Here is an 18634-nt window from a genome sequence, read left to right as displayed (position 1 = left end):
TAGAAAAAATTTGGATATTTTACTATATGTAAAATCACGATGCTCATTTTTTATTCCTTATAATATAAAATACGTAATGCTTGATCAATGAACTAGTCATTTTTATTTCTAAAAATTCAAAAAAAACGTAATTAAATCACTTTGTTTCTATTTAAGCCCATACTGTTGTAAACGTATTCCTTGCTGTGTTGTGATGGTGTAAAAAATATACAGTATCTAAGAAAAGCGATTAAAAGTTTTTTTTTTCTCTATAGTGTATTCTTTTTTGACGTAGGTAGATTACCTGTACTATGTGCCAGTTCATAATACCGGAAGGATATTTTATTTAGTTTACTTAAAAGAACCGTAAGATGTTACCTGGCCATATTTTAGTTAATTAAATGAAGAAATACTTTTATTGACAACAGATTTGATAAAGGAGCAGCAGTTGATGAAAAAAAAAAAAATAAAAGAAGGAGAAAGAGGACGAAGATTTTAATAAAATGTTAGGACTACAAAGCAACATTTGTTTAGTTATCTTAATTACAAGTTCAACTTATATCGAAGCTCACCGTATCTTAGGGGTTTTTCCCTTTGAGTCCAAAAGTCATAACATGATGTTTAATGCATTAATGGTTGGACTAGCAAAGCGCAACCACCAAGTTGATGTTATTACGCACTTTCCGGCAAAAAATCCACCACCAAACTTCAAACTGCTAATAAAACTCAATGGAACGTTTGACAAAGTTTCCATCAACTCAGTTGTAGACAGAGATCTAACTGCACACATAGCCGATTTACGTGGCAATAAGATGTGTGAACTGCTGGGTATAGAAGAAATACAGAAACTTATCAAAAATCCACCTCACGATCCTCCTTATGATCTCCTGGTTACAGAGGTATGCATGATATTTTTTGAACAAAAATTTGTAAATTTTTAGTAAAAACTATTAACATGGGATGAACTAAAAAAAAATCCATCTTATGATTCCGAAAAAAATATAGAGATTTTTTCACGATTCAATAATTAATTTTTCATCTGTAACATTATAAGCTTATTTGTAAGCTTAGAAGACATTTTTACTTTTTTTGTGAACATTTCTCTTGAAATTTCTACCAGTTTTAGTTTTTTTTTTTTTTTTAAATATTTTTATAAATGTAGAAAACTTTGGTCAAAACAAATCAACTTAGATTTCAAATTACACTATATTACATAATTGAGTACGAATGACATAATATCCATTGCGAAGGCGTATAAAACAAACTTTACTTAAAATTTTTTTTTTTTTAATTTATATAACTAGTAACTTTTGTGAAACTACTATACATACATAATTGCGTTTGCAGGTATTCGGTGCCAATTGCTTCTTAGGTCTTGGATATGTGCTCAACGTGCCAGTGGTTGCAGTAACTACGTCAGTTGAATATCCATGGGTCGCTGACTTCAATGGGAATCACGACAACCTGGCTGTCGTGCCTAGTTATTACACAACGAATTTCGACAAATTTAAATTTTCGCATCGTTTGTTTAATTTCGTATCTCACCTTTGGCACACGTATAAATTTCACAAAATAACCAATGACATTCAAACGCAGTTGATGAGGAAATATTTAAGCCCAGACATACCAAATATTCGCGAAGTTGAAAAGAGCATTGCATTACTTATAGTCAACAGAAGTCCACTGATTGATGGCCCAAAGCCCGTGACTCCTTCAATGATCGAAGTAAGCGGACTACATTTGGAAGAAAATGAAGTACCACCAATAACTCCCGTACGTACACATGAGCTTGCAACTTAAAAAATTCGAATGCGTAAAATTGAATTGTGGTTAACTTGAAGTTGTCAACAGGAATTGCAGAAATGGTTAAATGAAAGCGAAGATGGTGTAGTTTGTTTTTCGTTTGGATCGATGGTATTGATCGAAACGTTACCGTCAAACTCCATTAAAGCGCTTTTTGAATCGTTTAAAAAAATATCACCAGTTCGAATACTCATGAAAATTGTCGATGAGTCAAAATTACCACCTGGATTACCAGAAAACGTGAAAACTCTTCCTTTGATACCTCAGCAAGCGGTCTTAGGTAATCTCTCAAACCCATTGAAAGTGGCATTTATGACCATTTTTTTCTTTTTAGTCCTAACCCATTTTTTTCAGCTCACAAAAACGTTCGTATTTTCCTTACACACGGAGGACTTATGGGCTGTCAAGAAGCCTTATATTTTGGGGTTCCAATGATTGGTGTGCCGCTCTTTAGCGATCAGCCACAAAATTTAGATAAATTTGTAGCCATGAATATGGCGATTAAAATTAATTACAACAACTTGACAACGACATCGCTGGATGAAGCTTTAAACGCAGTATTGTACGACCCCAAGTATAGGTAAAATTTGAAATTTATCCAACAACATGAATTATTGACTCATGAGGGCTGGTGGTATTCATCTAATAATCATCCTCGTTCACTATGTTGCTTGTAATATATGGTGTATGTCCGAGCCAACCTGCCAAAAGCCATCACTTCATTTGATGTTTACTAACTTTGTATTTGATTACTTCACAGCAAGACGTGTGAATGCCATTAAGACATCAATCCCGTACCATGTCAACATTTGTAATTGTCTCCCCCAAATCACTTGATGAAGCTTAATCGATCAAATTTCCAATGAAGAGGCTGTACCGTGTGACTCTTCAATCTCTTTACCCAAACATAGAAAACTAATTTTGTCAAAAAAAAAAAAAAAAAAAAAAAAAAAAAAAAAAAAAAAAAAAAAAAACCATGTAAATTATTGATTTTCTCAGAGAGAACGCAAAGTATTACGCAAAAGTTTTCAAGGACCGGCCAATGAAGTCGATAGATATGGCAACGTTTTGGATAGAATATGTCATTCGAAACGGAAACATTATGAAATCACCAGCCCTCGAGCTATCCTGGTGGCAACTGACTCTGCTCGACGTTTATGGATTTCTATTAACGTGCCTAGCAATAGCTTTTACTGTTTTGTATCGCGTGACCCGTAGGTTAATGAAGAAAGTTCCAGTTTTATTGGCACAAGTAAGCATCTTACGAAAAAAAATTGAAAAAATAAAAACACAGTAAAAAGTTTTAATCAGCTAAGTAAAGATTGTTAATTTTTAATGTACATCAATAGTGTAATAAATGTTTTGTGATATATTATGCTCTAAGCTTTCGTAAGATAATTTGATAACATTTCCAGTGGTCCTAACGTATACTTCAAGACTCACTCAGAAAAAACGAAATGCTTTTTTTGATTGAGATAGTCGGCCAATTTTTTGCTTTTTGGGACTCTTGCAAAAAAGAAGCAGCAAAAAATAATCACATTTAGATATATTAAATTGTTATATTACAATTTTTTTAATTTTACGTGAGAAGTTGACGACTGATGTTTCAATCTTTCTCTTCGCAATTTTTTCGTATCGATATGTTGCAAGTTTACAAGGGCATGAGATTAAAATTTTTTTTTAATAAGCTAACGTCTCAATGAAAGTACGTTTACACATCACCGATCAGTTGTGAGTTTACTGTGGAAAGAGAAAGTCAAAGTCAGATTGTATTTTATTTTTTCGATACTTATACATTTTCATTAATTTATCCTCCAGTAGTACAACTGTAAAAAAAGTGTAGTGAGCATCCGAAATATGATTGTGACACACGTCTAAATACAGAAAAGTTTATCATGAAGTATTGAGGTATAAAGGAGTTAAAAAATTAATTCAATACAATAGTAAAGTATAATCAGCAAAAATATACACACGGTAAATCAAATTTAAAAATATTAAGAAATTATTAGAATATAAGTAGTGTAAGCTCAGGTGGAGTCAATCCACAATGTGTATCAATAAAAATATGGTGCTTCCACTTTTTGTACTGCTAATAATTTCATTTGCTGAGTCGTATCGAATTTTGGGAGTTTTTCCCCTTCCTTCAAAAAGTCACGATGTGATGCTAAGCGCATTAATGAAGGGCTTGGCAGAGCGCAACCACCAAGTAGACGTGATAACGCAGTTTCCCGAGAAAAATCCACCACCAAACTACAAAGTTGTTGTAGATCTAAGTGGTAGTACAGAGACAGTGACCAACAATGTCAGTATGGACTATGCAAAAACATTAAGTGGTAATCCTACGTTTTACATGTCTACAAAATATGGTAATGATCTATGTCACCTAATGGGTTTGGAAAAAATGCAAAGCTTCATTAAAAACATACCTTCATACGATCTAGTCATCACAGAAGTAAGTACATGATGTTTTTATTTTTATCGATTATATATTTGTAAATGGTCACTGAGTAATACTTTTAGGCCATAGGAGCAAGCTGCTATTATGGTTTTGGTCACCTACTTGACGTTTCGGTTGTCGCGGTTTCGACTTATGCCGACGCTGCATGGATAAGCGAATACATTGGCAACAACGACAATCCAGCCTTTGTGCCACTCTCACTATTTGAAGGCATTTTTGACAGATTCAGTTTCTGGGATCGCTTGCGAAACACGATTGGCTACATACAACAAGTGCACGACTTTAAACGGCTAACTGCCGTGCAAACTCAACTGATGAGAAAATATTTGAGTCCAGATGTGCCAGACGTACGGGAATTGGAGAGAAACGTATCTCTGCTTTTGGTTAACAGACACCCCGTCATCCATGGACCAAAACCAATTACTTCAGCTGTGGTAGAAGTCAGTGCCTTACACATCAACAAAAACAACTCCCACCTCTCACGGGTAACCAAATTCGGTTAATTCCTACAACGTCACTTGTACGTTCACTGTTTGAAGTTGTTTTTTTTTTTTTTTTTTTTTTTTTTTACAGCAACTGCAAAATTGGTTAGATGACAGCCAAGATGGGGTTGTTTATTTCACATTTGGATCGATGGTTTTGATAGAAACACTACCACCAGAAACACTAAACGCTATTTACAAGTCCTTCTCTAAATTAGCTCCGATGCGAGTACTGATGAAAATTGCTGACCCAAGTAAACTGCCGCCAGGATTACCGAAAAACATTTTGACTTTACCGTGGATCCCTCAGCTAAGTGTATTAGGTGATTATTTTAATTATAAATTGTCAGCAAGATGGTACAGAACCTCTATTAATCATTTATGTATAGTCATGCGATGTAATATGAATACATCAAGTTATTACTATCATCGAGTCACTTATCCGAGTTTGATATAATATTTTTTTTTATCACTAGACGTCGTCTCGTGTTCTTTTGCTGTACGAGAGCAATCTGTAGTATACTTTTATTCGTTTTTTTCTTCTTCACTACCACATAGTGAGAGTTCGGAGATAAAAGAGAATTAGCCCTGTTTTGCGTACAATGATTTGTATGAGTTTGTATTAAATGTCATTGTTTTTTATTCCACAGATCACAAAAATGTTCGAGTTTTCATAACTCACGGAGGACTGATGAGCTGTCAAGAAGCGTTATATTTCGGAGTACCAATAATTGGTATTCCATTGTTTAGCGACCAAATGCAAAATGTAGCGAGATTTGAGGAAAAGAACATTGGTATCAAGATTAATTATGAAAACATCAATGAAGCTTCTTTAGATGAAACCCTAAGAACAATTTTTACCGATCCAAAATATAGGTATACAATTTTAAAATAATCTTACTCTGTTATCTAAGTGTTGTAAATTCAAATCGAAAAACTAATTGCATTTCCACTACAGAGAAAATGCGAAGTTGTACTCGAAATTATTTAAAGACAGACCAATGGAGGCTATGGATACAGCTGTATTTTGGATAGAGTACGTAATTCGGAACGGAGGAATGTATTTGAGATCACCCACCATCGAATTAACTTGGTGGCAGTTAGCTTTACTGGATGTTTATGGATTTTTATTGTTGTCTGGAATATTAATACTTACAGTTGTCTATCACTTAATCAAATTTTGTACAACAAGATATTTTTTACGATCATTTAAGAAGATAAAAAAACAATGAAAAATGTAATCTTGGAGATCATTGTTTTACTTTTTTTTAACACCCAGTATCGATTTTTTTGTAAAATAAATTAATCTTACATAAAGTATTTCATAACATAGTTATTTCTTAACAGAATACACGATTCGATTTAAAATATTCTGAGATAAGCTTTGGAGCTATTTAGATGGCAGCGGCTCTGTTTGATGGTTAGATGATATAATTGTATTCGCAATAAAATTTAAGTAATATTCATAACAACTTTTGTTAAACAAAGACTTCTAAAAATAATCGATAGTAACTTCTGTTACTGAGTAAAATCAAATGTAAAGTGTAGTTATTATAGATACAAAATTTGTAACACCAAGTTCTGTTGTTCCGTTTTTTGTGAAAAAATTACTAAACATTGGCAGTAAAGAACATTTATTTGTTGATATTTAGTGCTTTTTACAATTGTTACAAATAGTAGTCTATAATTTTCGAATCTCAAAAATAAAATTCTTTATTTTATAAGTTAGAAACAGTTTTTTCGATAAATTACTAAATTTTAGATGCTCGTTCTGTAACAACTTATTATCTAAACGTTTTTTAGATGGGTTGAATAAAAAAAAAAATTTTACTTGCACCATCTAAGAGTGAATCAAAAAAGTTAAGCATAGAAATATAATTTTCTTTCTATAATTTGTTTGTAGTTTATGTGTTTCAAAGCTTCTTACTAAATTTGACAAGTTACAGAGTAAGAAGTTATATGTGAATGAGTATTTGCTTTTAATTAACCACACAATTGTAATTGATAAATGTTTTTTGTGAAAAAAATAATTACAACTTTTTTTTTATCATTAAATTTTAATAAATTTTAAGTAACTATAACAGTAAAAAAAGGTTTGGCATTAACAATTTTTTTTAAAATACAAAAAAAATAATTACACATAAAAACATTTTGTTACATCTAATTTTTTGCAGATTCAGGTTTAGACCCAATACATTTTCGCTAATACATTACACGAGTATGTTGAGAACCAAAAATAACGGCACAATTTCTCCCCCATCTCTAAAGATAAGGTTCCTGCGCATACGATTTAACGTGCACATCAGTCATCCTGAATATCTATCTAGCTCACAAGTGCATCGTATCGAGAACGGATATTGATAAACAATAACGTTCTTAATAAACAAACGCTTGAACATAAGAAATCAGTTTTGGTTTTGTCGCTCAAGTGCATAGTCATGTTCTTGATTTCTGTAATTTTTATGAAACTATTTCGTCGTTATTAACCGTCTATTAAATAACGCCACCGAAATAAAAGTTTATTTTAATTGATGTGCACACTTATCATTAGCAAAAATATTGAGCATTAGAATTGAAATAATTAAAGCACGAATCGCATCAGTTAACAATGTACATCGATAAAAGAACGATGTATTTACTTTTTGAACTGTTGATTATTTCATTTGCTGAGTCGTATCGAATTTTGGGAGTTTTTCCACTTCCTTCAAAAAGTCATGATGTGATGCTAAGTGCATTAATGAAGGGCTTGGCAGAGCGCAACCACCAAGTAGACGTGATAACGCAGTTTCCCGAGAAAAATCCACCACCAAACTACAAAGTTGTTGTAGATCTAAGTGGTAGTACAGAGACAGTGACCAACAATGTCAGTATGGACTATGCAAAAACATTAAGTGGTAATCCTACGTTTTACATGTCTACAAAATATGGTAATGATCTATGTCACCTAATGGGTTTGGAAAAAATGCAAAGCTTCATTAAAAACATACCTTCATACGATCTAGTCATCACAGAAGTGAGTACACGATGTTTTTTTATTATTTACTATTGTACATTCGTAAATGTTTACTTTGCTCGATATTTTTAGGCATTTGGAGCGAACTGTTACTATGGTTTGGGCTACCTTTTGAATGTCCCAGTTGTCGCAATCTCATGTATTGACGAACCCACATGGATAAGCGAATACATCGGTGGTAATAATAATCCAGCCTTTGTGCCAAACTCATTACTTCAAGGCACTTTTGATAAATTTAAATTTTGGGATCGCTTGCGAAACACGATTGGCTACGTACAACAAGTTCATGACTTTAAACGGCTAACTGCCGTGCAAACTCAACTGATGAGAAAATATTTGAGTCCAGATGTGCCGGACGTACGGGAATTGGAGAGAAACGTATCTCTGCTTTTGGTTAACAGACACCCCGTCATCCATGGACCAAAACCAATTACTTCAGCTGTGGTAGAAGTCAGTGCCTTACACATCAACAAAAACAACTCCCACCTCTCACGGGTAACCAAATTCGGTTAATTCCTACAACGTCACTTGTACGTTCACTGTTTGAAGTTGTTTTTTTTTTTTTTTTTTTTTTTTTTTACAGCAACTGCAAAATTGGTTAGATGACAGCCAAGATGGGGTTGTTTATTTCACATTTGGATCGATGGTTTTGATAGAAACACTACCACCAGAAACACTAAACGCTATTTACAAGTCCTTCTCTAAATTAGCTCCGATGCGAGTACTGATGAAAATTGCTGACCCAAGTAAACTGCCGCCAGGATTACCGAAAAACATTTTGACTTTACCATGGATTCCTCAGCTAAGTGTATTAGGTGATTATTTTAATAAAAAATTATCAGAATTATTTTATGATTTTGAGATTATTATAAGGAAAAACTTTTTTTATTTCACAGATCACAAAAATGTTCGAGTTTTCATAACTCACGGAGGACTGATGAGCTGTCAAGAAGCGTTATATTTCGGAGTACCAATAATTGGTATTCCATTGTTTGGTGATCAAGTACAAAATGTAGAAAGATTCACAACAAAAAATATTGGAGTCATGATAAATTATGAGGACATCACAGAAGCATCTTTGGATGAAGCTTTCAGAAAAATTTTTACCGATCCGAAATACAGGTGTGTTTTTTTACATACACTTTATTAAATTTTTCAAAACATCCTCTAAATCAATAAACTTAATACGTGTAATTCCACTACAGAGAAAATGCGAAATTGTACTCGAAATTATTTAAAGACAGACCAATGGAGGCTATGGATACAGCTGTATTTTGGATAGAGTACGTAATTCGGAACGGAGGAATGTATTTGAGATCACCCACCATCGAATTAACTTGGTGGCAGTTAGCTTTACTGGATGTTTATGGATTTTTATTGTTGTCTGGAATATTAATACTTACAGTTGTCTATCATTTAATCAAATTTTGTACAACAAGATATTTTTTACGATCATTCAAGAAGGTAAAAAAACAATGAAAGTTGTAAAAAGCTTACCCCATTGATCGTATTTTTTAAGGGGCTTCAAAATGTAATTCATCACAAGTTTTGTCTAGCGACTATTTAGGCTGCAAAAAGACTGAATTAGGTTTTAATACCTGGTAGATTAAAGAATTATATTTAATAACGCAAGTTTTTGATATGGGGATAAATTTGAATTACACAAGTCAGTTATTGTTATTATTAATGTAATACACTATTCATGCTGTGGGATGGAGTGTAAAAGTATTAATAAGCCAGAAATCAAAATTTTCCTTTCCTCGAATGTAATGGCCCTTCCCATTACCGCAAGGAAGACAGGATGCGCGCTTCCCCGAACCGCATGACCGAAAAACCAGTGATCGGTTCCTCACGTGCATCAGGTATTGCGTGAGATCGTCGGAGGAAGAAGGAAAAAAAAAAAACACGAGGAGTCCCAGATGGAAACGGACGAGAGCGCTACCGCAAGAGGAGCCCCAACACCGTCACGGAAAGAAGACAGGAGCGTATACGCCCATCGTGTTACACATATGTTCCTGTACATTAGCGCACGGCTTGTTCCCCTCCCCCGATTTTTCTCCATCTTCGTTCTGCTTTTCTTTTCCCCCCCTTTTTTTTTTTTTTCCTCCCTCTTTGCCGTATAGTATACACCTACATGTATCCCCTTCTGGCTCCACTACTGCGTCAATCGTATGTATATACAACCACCTTGTGGGAACTCGTGCGTTTGTTACGTAGGTGCACTTGCGTTACGAACGGTAGCGGTTCACGTACGTGGGTATGCAAAGTCCTCTCCGCGTATACTCTTTTGAGACGAGCGTACGGAAGAAAGAGGCTACTTTGCGTTCTCACGCGTCAATGGTGGCGATGGTTTGACTTTGATAAGCACCCCGGAGGGGCCATTTTTCTCTTCACTCTTCGTTTGGACCGTCCAGTCGTAATGATCTCACGTTTCGCTACGAGGGCATCGTGTTTGATTGTACCTAATCATTATCAGTCCTGAACGAAGGTTTACTGCTCTACGTATGGATAAATTTGGAGGTGTGTGCTTCGTGGTATCACGAAAAAATCGAAAATTATCGGAGCATTACTCAACGATCGAGCCTAGAATACCCACCATGATGTTTGCCCCCGTTTCGATAGCAATCGAAGGTCAACATTTATCGGAGAAAATACGGTAACAATGATTTCAGGACAGATCGGTAGAAGTGAGAAACAAAACTATTCACATTTTACAGTCTAGTACCTCCTGCCGTCCCTGGGTGGTACCTACCTCCCTTTTCTTTGATTTATCAAATAATGTTTAGACCGATGGTGGTGATGTTTGTCGCTCGCAATGCAAATTATTTGAGGGCCAAATTACAGTTGCCAGATACCTATAGATCATCAGCATAGCCAACGACAATAGAACAGTATCGAACAACGAGTGTTTGTTGCATCATGATTATCGTGTTTGATCCAAGGATCCACGAGGATAATCCATCTCCGAATGAGAAAACGTGCACGTTGATTAGTCTGCATTGCATCTTGCAAGGGCAAATAAGTGTTTCCTCCGTATCCTCGGGATTCCTCGCGAATCCAACATCATCAATTATCGTGATTCTCCCTGTACCGCCGCAATCAGAGTCACGTTTTTACGTGCACCAACAAAAGAAACAAAAAAAGAAGAAGAAAAAGAAACCAACGCTATACCGCGTGTTCTCAACCGGTGACCCTCGGACGACGAAAGAAGAAGTGGAGGATCCCACCGTGTGCATTGTCTCCTCCGTCATGCGACATTATAGTGCGAAAGTTCACGTCGCACTGCACGCGATGCTCTCGCAATTTAGGTGTGTATATGTAAGGCTCGACCCGCAGCCACCGGCCACTTTGCCGAGACTTAACGGGTTTCAAGCGGGCAAGGGTCTGTCGTCGTCATATCGTGGAAATATAAAATTACGCGCACTCACGGGTCTACTTTTTTCTCTCTCTCTCTCTCAATTTTAGTCAAATTCACCTACTCTCGGATGATGGGTATAATAGTCGGGTTGTCTCGTGCAATCTCGGCGTGATTTTCGACGGTAAAAATACACGCCGTAACTATAATTTCCAGGGTATAGACTTTGTTCAGTCGAAGGTGCATATACAAAATGTATCACGATGCACGTTATTGAATATACAAGTAACACGTGTGGATAATATGCAGATTACTCACGAAGCGCGTGTGCAAAAAATAGTGGCCTCGAGATTTCAATTTTTGGCCATATACTTCCGATGAAGAAGAGCCTCGCGTGCGTCCCGAAGAAAAGAGAGGCAATCTAATTCAATCGGATCCGTACAATGTAACAAACACTTGGATTTTCTATGGATACACACATACACGCGCGCGCTTAATAGCTTGTACGTGTAAAGGACCTATTCTACAAAGAGGTGAAGCGCAAAAGGGGGAAAAAAGTACCTTTAGATGAATAGCGAAAAAAAAAAAAAAAAAAAAAAAAAAAAATGAGACGAGTGCAACAGCATCGCGTGATGCTGCACTGAAAAAGAGTCCGTAGACAGATTTCTGTTCTTTTTATTGTTTCAAACACAATGTATCACGCCAAAGATGTAACGTAAAATCGGCAAGGGGCAATATATATTTTAACAACACGTGGCTAAGTATACCAGATTTGGTAAGGAAAAAAAACGTATATATCCGTAACTTGTACATTAAATCTCTGCACGTAACTAGATACTATCACAGCCAGTGTATGATCACTGTAATAAACTTGAAAGTTTTAATTTGCTCGATTTTTTTTCCTTTAATTTTCAAACTATACTCATATGACACGCTAGACTGAAGAATAACCATGTATGAACTTACGGTGACATCAACATCTCATGAAAGTAAGAATTAGTCGTTGGTTTTTTATTTTTTTATTTTTGTGCGCTGAGCATTATTAATTAAAATTATGACAAAAATTACTGCCATAGACTGGTAATCCACAGGAATTTTTTCCTTTGGCAACTCAATTGTTATACCATTTAATTATACTGGACAGTAACTCTTACTGTACGAACAAATAATAATCGGTAAAATGACCATTAACAACAGTAAAAAGTAGCGTAAAAATGGTAAAAATTCTCTACACGGTGGAGTAGTACCAGATAACTATTCTAGCACAGTATAGTTTTCATTATTATTATTTTCTTCTCAGTGTAGTGATCCCCTTTATTCCGAATGCTCGATTCTTATTATCGTGCTGAGGATATCATAAAAGAAAAAAAAGAAAAAAAAAGGAAGGAGTAAGTGCTTCGTTATCTTTTCACATACCGACGTGTCCCATACTTGTTCAACACACAGTAAGTATTAGGCACACCCCCGAGCTTCGTACGAACGCGAAATTGAAAGCACCGACTCGCGAAAAGGGAATAAGCAAAGAATCGAGCAGTCCGCGGCCCATATGACTTTTGGAGAATAATACAGAGGCCGGAGAGGAGTCAAGCGTTAGGAGTGCACGCGTGGGCCATCCCCCCGCTAACGAGCCTCTCGACGCTCCGGTCGAGCATACACAATTTGCCATCGGCCGCACAACGACTGCTACGGGAGGATATAGGTATAGCCTTCGCTCGACTGAATTCGCCTAACTGCCCTGCTATATGCACGTGGTTATTATACGTGTGTAGTTGTACACAGCAGCTCGGCGTTTAGCTACATTTTTTCCCCCGTAGACCATAAGTCCGAAGAAGAGATAGTGTTCGGGGTTACCTTGGGGATTGCTTTCTTTGGCTTGTATGGCATAAATATTGAAAATTAATGGTCGCATGGACGATTATTTATATTTGATTACCCAAAGGCAAATTAACGTCTCTTCCGTGCAACCTAATCTCGTGTCCCAACAAAAAGTGTGTGGCCCGTGGTCAGTTTATCGAATGATAACGGCTTCCTGCACACGCTCGGGGGCGCGTGTATATGAATTTCTAACAGAAGAGTCGGAGAGAATGGGTCAATTAAAAGACTGGAAAATCGTGCGGGGAATGGCCCGACTGACAAAAGAACGGGGGGGGGGGCACACGCGTATAACGCGGACGAGCGACAAACGGTGGCTAAGTGGCTGCTCGGTGGGACATTGCAATTTCGGCGGAGCCAAAATAGAGAGAGGAGTATGCCTCTGCTTGTAATTGTTTTCTGCATTAGTGCCGGACTGAAAGCCCAAGCGCACGTGTACACGGTATATTTGTACGTCCACTTGCGAGCTAATTACTTTATGGCAAGAAATTATTGCCGGTCTTTGATTTTGTTGTTTAGGCTGGTGAGACCTTCAGGCGATCGGTAAAGTTTGTTAGGTACGTAAGTATTTTAGCCGCTCATCGATTCGCAACTTCGCTCTGGACATATGTATTTGTGGGGCTTCGGTTCGTAATGCCATTTTTTGGCCCAAGCCGTATAAATAAAAACGTTTAAAATGGCAAACATTAAAATTATTTATTTGGTTAATGCATTGTACATTGCTTGAAAAACATTATTGTTGTACGTCAGTCTGATCATTTGTTTCTTTTGCACGGTAAAAACACCTAAATAGTAAAAATGGTATAGCAGTGTAAAATCTACCTGTATGGTTTTCTTCGTCAAAGGTGTACCCTACTTTGGATTATTTTCCAAAAAACCTCGAAATTTGCCCAGTCTGCGAAATATCTCTGCAGCATCCGTCTCTCGCAAAGAGAAGCAAAAGACGAGCTTGTATATACATATACGCACGCTCGCGTATAAACGCAACGAGCGCACGCGGAAGCTTTTGCCCTTCCGCTGGATGAGCGCAACCTAATAATTCCCCCAATGGCCCCTCTCTCTCTCGCACAGCTACACCCAAACAACACACACACGTGTCTGCATCGGCTGCAGCAGCGAAGAGCTTCCCCATTTGCGGGGCGGGCCATTCCACTTTGTTTGACGCGAGAGAGCGCGCTCGCGTAACGAACTGCCCGGCTGCCCACTCGGCCGTTCGCTCTCCCGGCTCGCCGCGAGCTTTCATTCGAATAAACCCCTCTCGACTACCTCCCTCCCTTTATTCCTTTTTTTTCGACTATTTTACCGCGTAAAAGCAATCGCGAGAGCCGAAGGGAGAGGGCCAGCCCAGATTGAGCTTTAAATCGTAAAAAGGGAGGGTTTGAAAAAAAAAAAAAAAAAAAAAAACGGAGGATGAGCGCTTTTTTGTGACTTTTCTTTTCGACCTATACCTGATGCTGTTCGTTTTTCTTTTTTTTTTTTTTTATTTTTTTTTTTTTTTGCAAGAGAGCAGGGGGCTTTTAGGGCACGTGCTTTGATGCCCCTCGCGCGTGAAGCGCACGGCTAATCGATTTCAAATTGATATCGGTAATAATGCCAAAGCTCGCGGGCAGATTATGCATAGTCGTGTGGGACCTTTTCTTTCGGGAAAGGGGGGGGGAGTGTCTACCTTTTCGTGTCTATATTTTTTTTTTGGTAGGGGCGAAGGGTACGAATTGGAGAAAGTTAATTGGAATTTCTTTCAGCGCTCGGTGCAACCGGACCTTTTTTTTTGGGACGCCGCTTTGATGGGCTTTTTTTCCCCATTTGGCGGTCCTCGGGGTTGTTTTTTCCCCCTCCCCTACCCATCACGCGATCGGAATCATTATCGAGCTTTTCAAAGCGGAGCTTCGATTTTCCCTTCGTAAGTATTTTATTTTACGCGCATTAAACTTTTCACCGTGCAATCTCGCGATTGCTCAACGCGTCTTTGTGTACGTATTTACTTGATTTATTCCATCGGCCCGAGTCTCCGCGTCTATATTAATCACGCGATTAGCTCGTCGGGCCGTGCTACTTGGAAAACAAAAAATCATAATAATCGCTTTCTCCGGATGAGACTGGCTGCATCACGTCTCGAAGCGGGTGGAAAGTCTGGGCGAACGTTCGACCGATAACTGGCACTCGAGTTGGAATCGCCGCGGAGAACGTATCGTTTCAGTCTACAGTTTAAAGTCAGAGTATCGTAAAATGGCTCACGCAAGGTAAGACTATTAAATACTAAATTCGATAATCACATTTGACGATGTATTATGGGTTCAGAACGATATTGTGCTTGTGCGTCGTTTTGGCGACGCTGGTGATTTCAAAATCGACTCCTCAAAAAACCATAAAACTGTCATCCGGCCATGAGATACCCGTCGTTGGTTTGGGCACTTGGCAGGTGATAAAAAAAAACAAAGAAACGCATCACAAGCAAACTTTTATTGAAAATATGGTTAAATATAAATGACAGATGCCGTCCGAGGCTATCGACGTAGCTGTGACGTCAGCTCTGGAAAGCGGCTACAGGCACATAGATACCGCGTTTACGTACGGCAACGAGGAAGCGATCGGCAAGGCGTTGAAAAAGTGGTTCGATAAGGGAAACAAGCGCCAAGATCTTTTCATCACCACCAAAGTATAAATATCTCGCATGACACACATATCATTATGTGCATTAATATATCGAGTAGGTATATTCAACGCTTTGACTTTCCACCGCAGCTGCCGCCCATAGGAATGAGAGGCTCGCTTGTAGAGGCGTACTTGAAGCTTTCCCTGGAAAAGCTGAATTTGGAGTACGTGGATTTGTACTTGATCCACAAGCCCTTCGCTTTCGTCAAGGACAAGTACAAGCACCAGCCGGCTCTTAACGAGGACGGATCGGTAGTGCTGGACCTCGATACCGATCACCTCGACATTTGGAAGGTCCCTACATGCTTGGATACTTTATCTGTGAGGGGGGGACAAAAAAAACGAAACAATTGTCGATTGTCTTTCAGGCCATGGAGAAGCAAGTGAAGGCCGGCCGCTGCCGGTCCATCGGCTTGAGCAACTTCAACCGCACGCAGCTCCTGAACGTGTACGATCACGCTGAAATAAAGCCCAGCAACTTACAGGCAAGTTATACACACGCAAAAAACCACCATCTCTCGATTCTCGTAAAATGTGATCCTCGGCGAGGCAGATCGAGCTGCAAGCTTACAACCAGCAGAGGGAAATGCGCGAGGTGTGCTCGTTGCGCAACATAGCGATCACGGCGTTCAGTACCTTGGGCTCGCCAGGCTCGTCGAGCGACAAGCGCACGCGGATCTACAAGTCCCTCCCGAAGCTCCTGGACAACCCCAAGGTCAAGCGCATCGCCGACGCGCACAACAAGACGACCGCGCAGGTGTTGCTGCGCCACGCGACCCAGGCTGGTATCATCGTGTTGCCCAAGAGCACGCATCCGGACCGGATTCGCCAGAACATCGGTATCTTCGACTTTGAGCTCACCGACGACGAGGTCAAACTCATGAACGGACTCGACAAGGGAGAGCAGGGCAGGATTTTCCATTTCTTCATCGACAAGGGGTGAGCATATATGTACTTGGAGATGTTTTTTTGTTCGTTTTATTTTGACCAGCGGGTTTATACTGGTTGGTTTTCAGGGTGGAAAAACATCCGCAGTACCCGTTCGCTACCCAACTGAAGAACGAAAAGAAGACCGAGTAGACAACAATACAATATAATATATATGTATACAACGTTTAATTATGCACATATATATGCACCAATATACATTATAAGCACATCGCACATCAGAACAAGTGTCATAATAACACACCCGGTGACCAAGAACCTTGTAATTTACCGTGTGGATGATACTTAATAAACGCTCCCTTTCTTAGCGTCATTTGAATATAACATTAATTATCATATTTCAAAGTTGATCGGGCGCAGTTAGCTAAAGTGACGAAAATCCATCGGCTCATCGTGTATATTGCATAAATATGTATACGAGCGCGAAATTAAACGGACCATTGGGCCTCGCGGGCGTACCGGATTTTTTGTGTTTTTTCAAACACCAAATAAGCCAGCCGGGTAAGGGGGAAAAGAAAAAAAGCTCCCGGCAAATCGTTAAGCGGCAGAACGTCTCTACTGCGTCGTCGGCCATCCGATAATTTACGTCGCAGCAGCGGGCCGGCTTATTAGAAGCGCATTATGTTCGATTCTCGGGGCCTATACGTGCTCCTTCCGAGGTAACATATGTGTGCTCGCGTGCGCCTCGTGTACATATGTATATTGCCCGCCGGCGTAACTCTCATCTGTGGGCCTCTCCGGGGTAACAGGTGCCGGGCCGGCGGTCGTTAGCCCCCGTCGATACTTCCCTGCTTTTTTTTTTTTTTCCTGAGGGGGATATGTGCTTCCATTCTTTTTCTCCCGCCCTTATCTCTGTGTATTTTTTCGGAAATTCTTCGATTGCGTCGAAAATTGAATTTTCCAATGCTTGTTCGCGAGCTTGGGTGGAAAATCAAGCAGGGAGCATTAAATAATGGCCCTGGGGCTCCCATGTGACTCCTCGGACGCTCGGCGTCTCAGGCTCTTTCTCTCCGAGAGAGACGTGCGTGCAGCTCTACCAAGCGACATATGACGCGAGGGGGAGTCTCTCCTTGGTTCCTTAGCCTTGAATCCTGACCGACTGCACACTGGCGTAGTCCACCCCTTCGTCCTCCTCCTTCCGACTCATCACACGCGACTTTCCTTTTTTTTTTTTTTTTTTTTTTTTTTTTTCGTGCATATGCGCATACTCATATGTACGCCTGTGTCCCTTGGAAAAAATGAGAGCACTGCGGCGCACCTGTTATTTTCCAACCACCGGAGCGGGGCTATTATACTTGCCAGTGTGTAGGTACAATATAATATAATGGGTGTATCGCGACGTCGGTCTGGTCTAATTGCGAAAGGGGTCAAGGCTCATTTGCCGACAAATGGCTGAAAAATCGTCGGGTTTTTCGAGACGGCTATATACTCGAAGGAACGTAATTTGCGTCTCTTTGAATCATACCCTTCTACTCATTGCACATTCGTGCGTCGTACTGCAGATGTTTTTGTACATCGCTTGGGTGTGCACTGGTCGAGGGTGACGTGTATGATTATCGCGGTTGATGCGTAATCACATGATATACAGCGGGTCCTTTTCATTTGCTTGATAATGGTAATCGAGCCTTTTAAACAATTAAATCGTATGAATATAATAAACATTGTGCTGAACAATCTCGACGAGCGCGAAACGAATTAGGGCTCGCGTGGATGTGGCTGTACGCGCGCTTGGCCCTCCGTAGGTGTGTATAATCTACGTGAAACTGCTTCGCGCGAAGCTGTGGATCATCGTGTCTTCATTATTCACGCAACACGTAATCTTCTGCTCTGATGAGAAATCGATTGTCTCGCGGAGTAGAAAAAAAAAAAAACAAAAAAAAAAAAAAACGGTGAGGAATCCGAGGAGAAGCTTCTTTTTTTTTCTCTCTCTCTCCTTCGAGCCAAGCGACGAAATGATAAATTGATTTAGCGCGCGCGAGCGCAAGATGTTTGTAGGGTGGGAAGGGAGGCCGATGTGCAGGTATCTACGAGGTTTTTACACTGTTATATGAATAAAGTAGAAAAACCATTTT

General features: G+C 39.0%; 4 protein-coding genes across 4 annotated transcripts; all 4 read left to right on the top strand.

The window, feature by feature from the left end:
* Positions 1-593: 593 nt before the first annotated feature.
* Positions 594-2554, top strand: LOC106645874 (UDP-glucosyltransferase 2-like). The gene is made up of 6 exons (XM_089597489.1): positions 594-878; positions 1327-1515; positions 1576-1752; positions 1840-2062; positions 2173-2339; positions 2543-2554. The coding sequence occupies exons 1-6, from the start codon at positions 594-596 to the stop codon at positions 2552-2554; spliced, it is 1053 nt and encodes a 350-aa protein (XP_089453615.1).
* Positions 2555-3829: 1275 nt separating this feature from the next.
* Positions 3830-6908, top strand: LOC106645866 (UDP-glucosyltransferase 2-like). Its single transcript, XM_089597488.1, has 6 exons — positions 3830-4234; positions 4303-4725; positions 4814-5045; positions 5373-5598; positions 5681-5882; positions 6897-6908. Exons 1-6 carry the CDS (start codon positions 3830-3832, stop codon positions 6906-6908), a joined length of 1500 nt encoding a protein of 499 aa, XP_089453614.1.
* Positions 6909-7351: 443 nt separating this feature from the next.
* LOC106646393 (UDP-glucosyltransferase 2-like) lies at positions 7352-9340 on the top strand. The gene is made up of 6 exons (XM_023392070.2): positions 7352-7735; positions 7808-8230; positions 8319-8550; positions 8632-8857; positions 8941-9164; positions 9255-9340. The coding sequence occupies exons 1-6, from the start codon at positions 7352-7354 to the stop codon at positions 9338-9340; spliced, it is 1575 nt and encodes a 524-aa protein (XP_023247838.2).
* A 5727-nt stretch (positions 9341-15067) lies between these two features.
* On the top strand, positions 15068-17059 carry LOC106646632 (aldo-keto reductase family 1 member A1-like). Its single transcript, XM_014362711.2, has 7 exons — positions 15068-15202; positions 15261-15381; positions 15454-15618; positions 15705-15908; positions 15983-16099; positions 16168-16553; positions 16631-17059. Exons 1-7 carry the CDS (start codon positions 15189-15191, stop codon positions 16692-16694), a joined length of 1071 nt encoding a protein of 356 aa, XP_014218197.2. The 5' UTR covers positions 15068-15188; the 3' UTR covers positions 16695-17059.
* Positions 17060-18634: the final 1575 nt, after the last annotated feature.

This window comes from Copidosoma floridanum, unplaced genomic scaffold, assembly GCF_036245765.1.
Source record: "Copidosoma floridanum isolate Cflo_tuat_1 unplaced genomic scaffold, Cflo_Japanese_pri ptg000032l, whole genome shotgun sequence".
NCBI classification, from domain to species: domain Eukaryota; kingdom Metazoa; phylum Arthropoda; class Insecta; order Hymenoptera; family Encyrtidae; genus Copidosoma; species Copidosoma floridanum.
The sequence above is the reverse complement of the archived record's forward strand: the minus strand, read 5'-3'. Positions and strand labels throughout refer to the sequence as shown.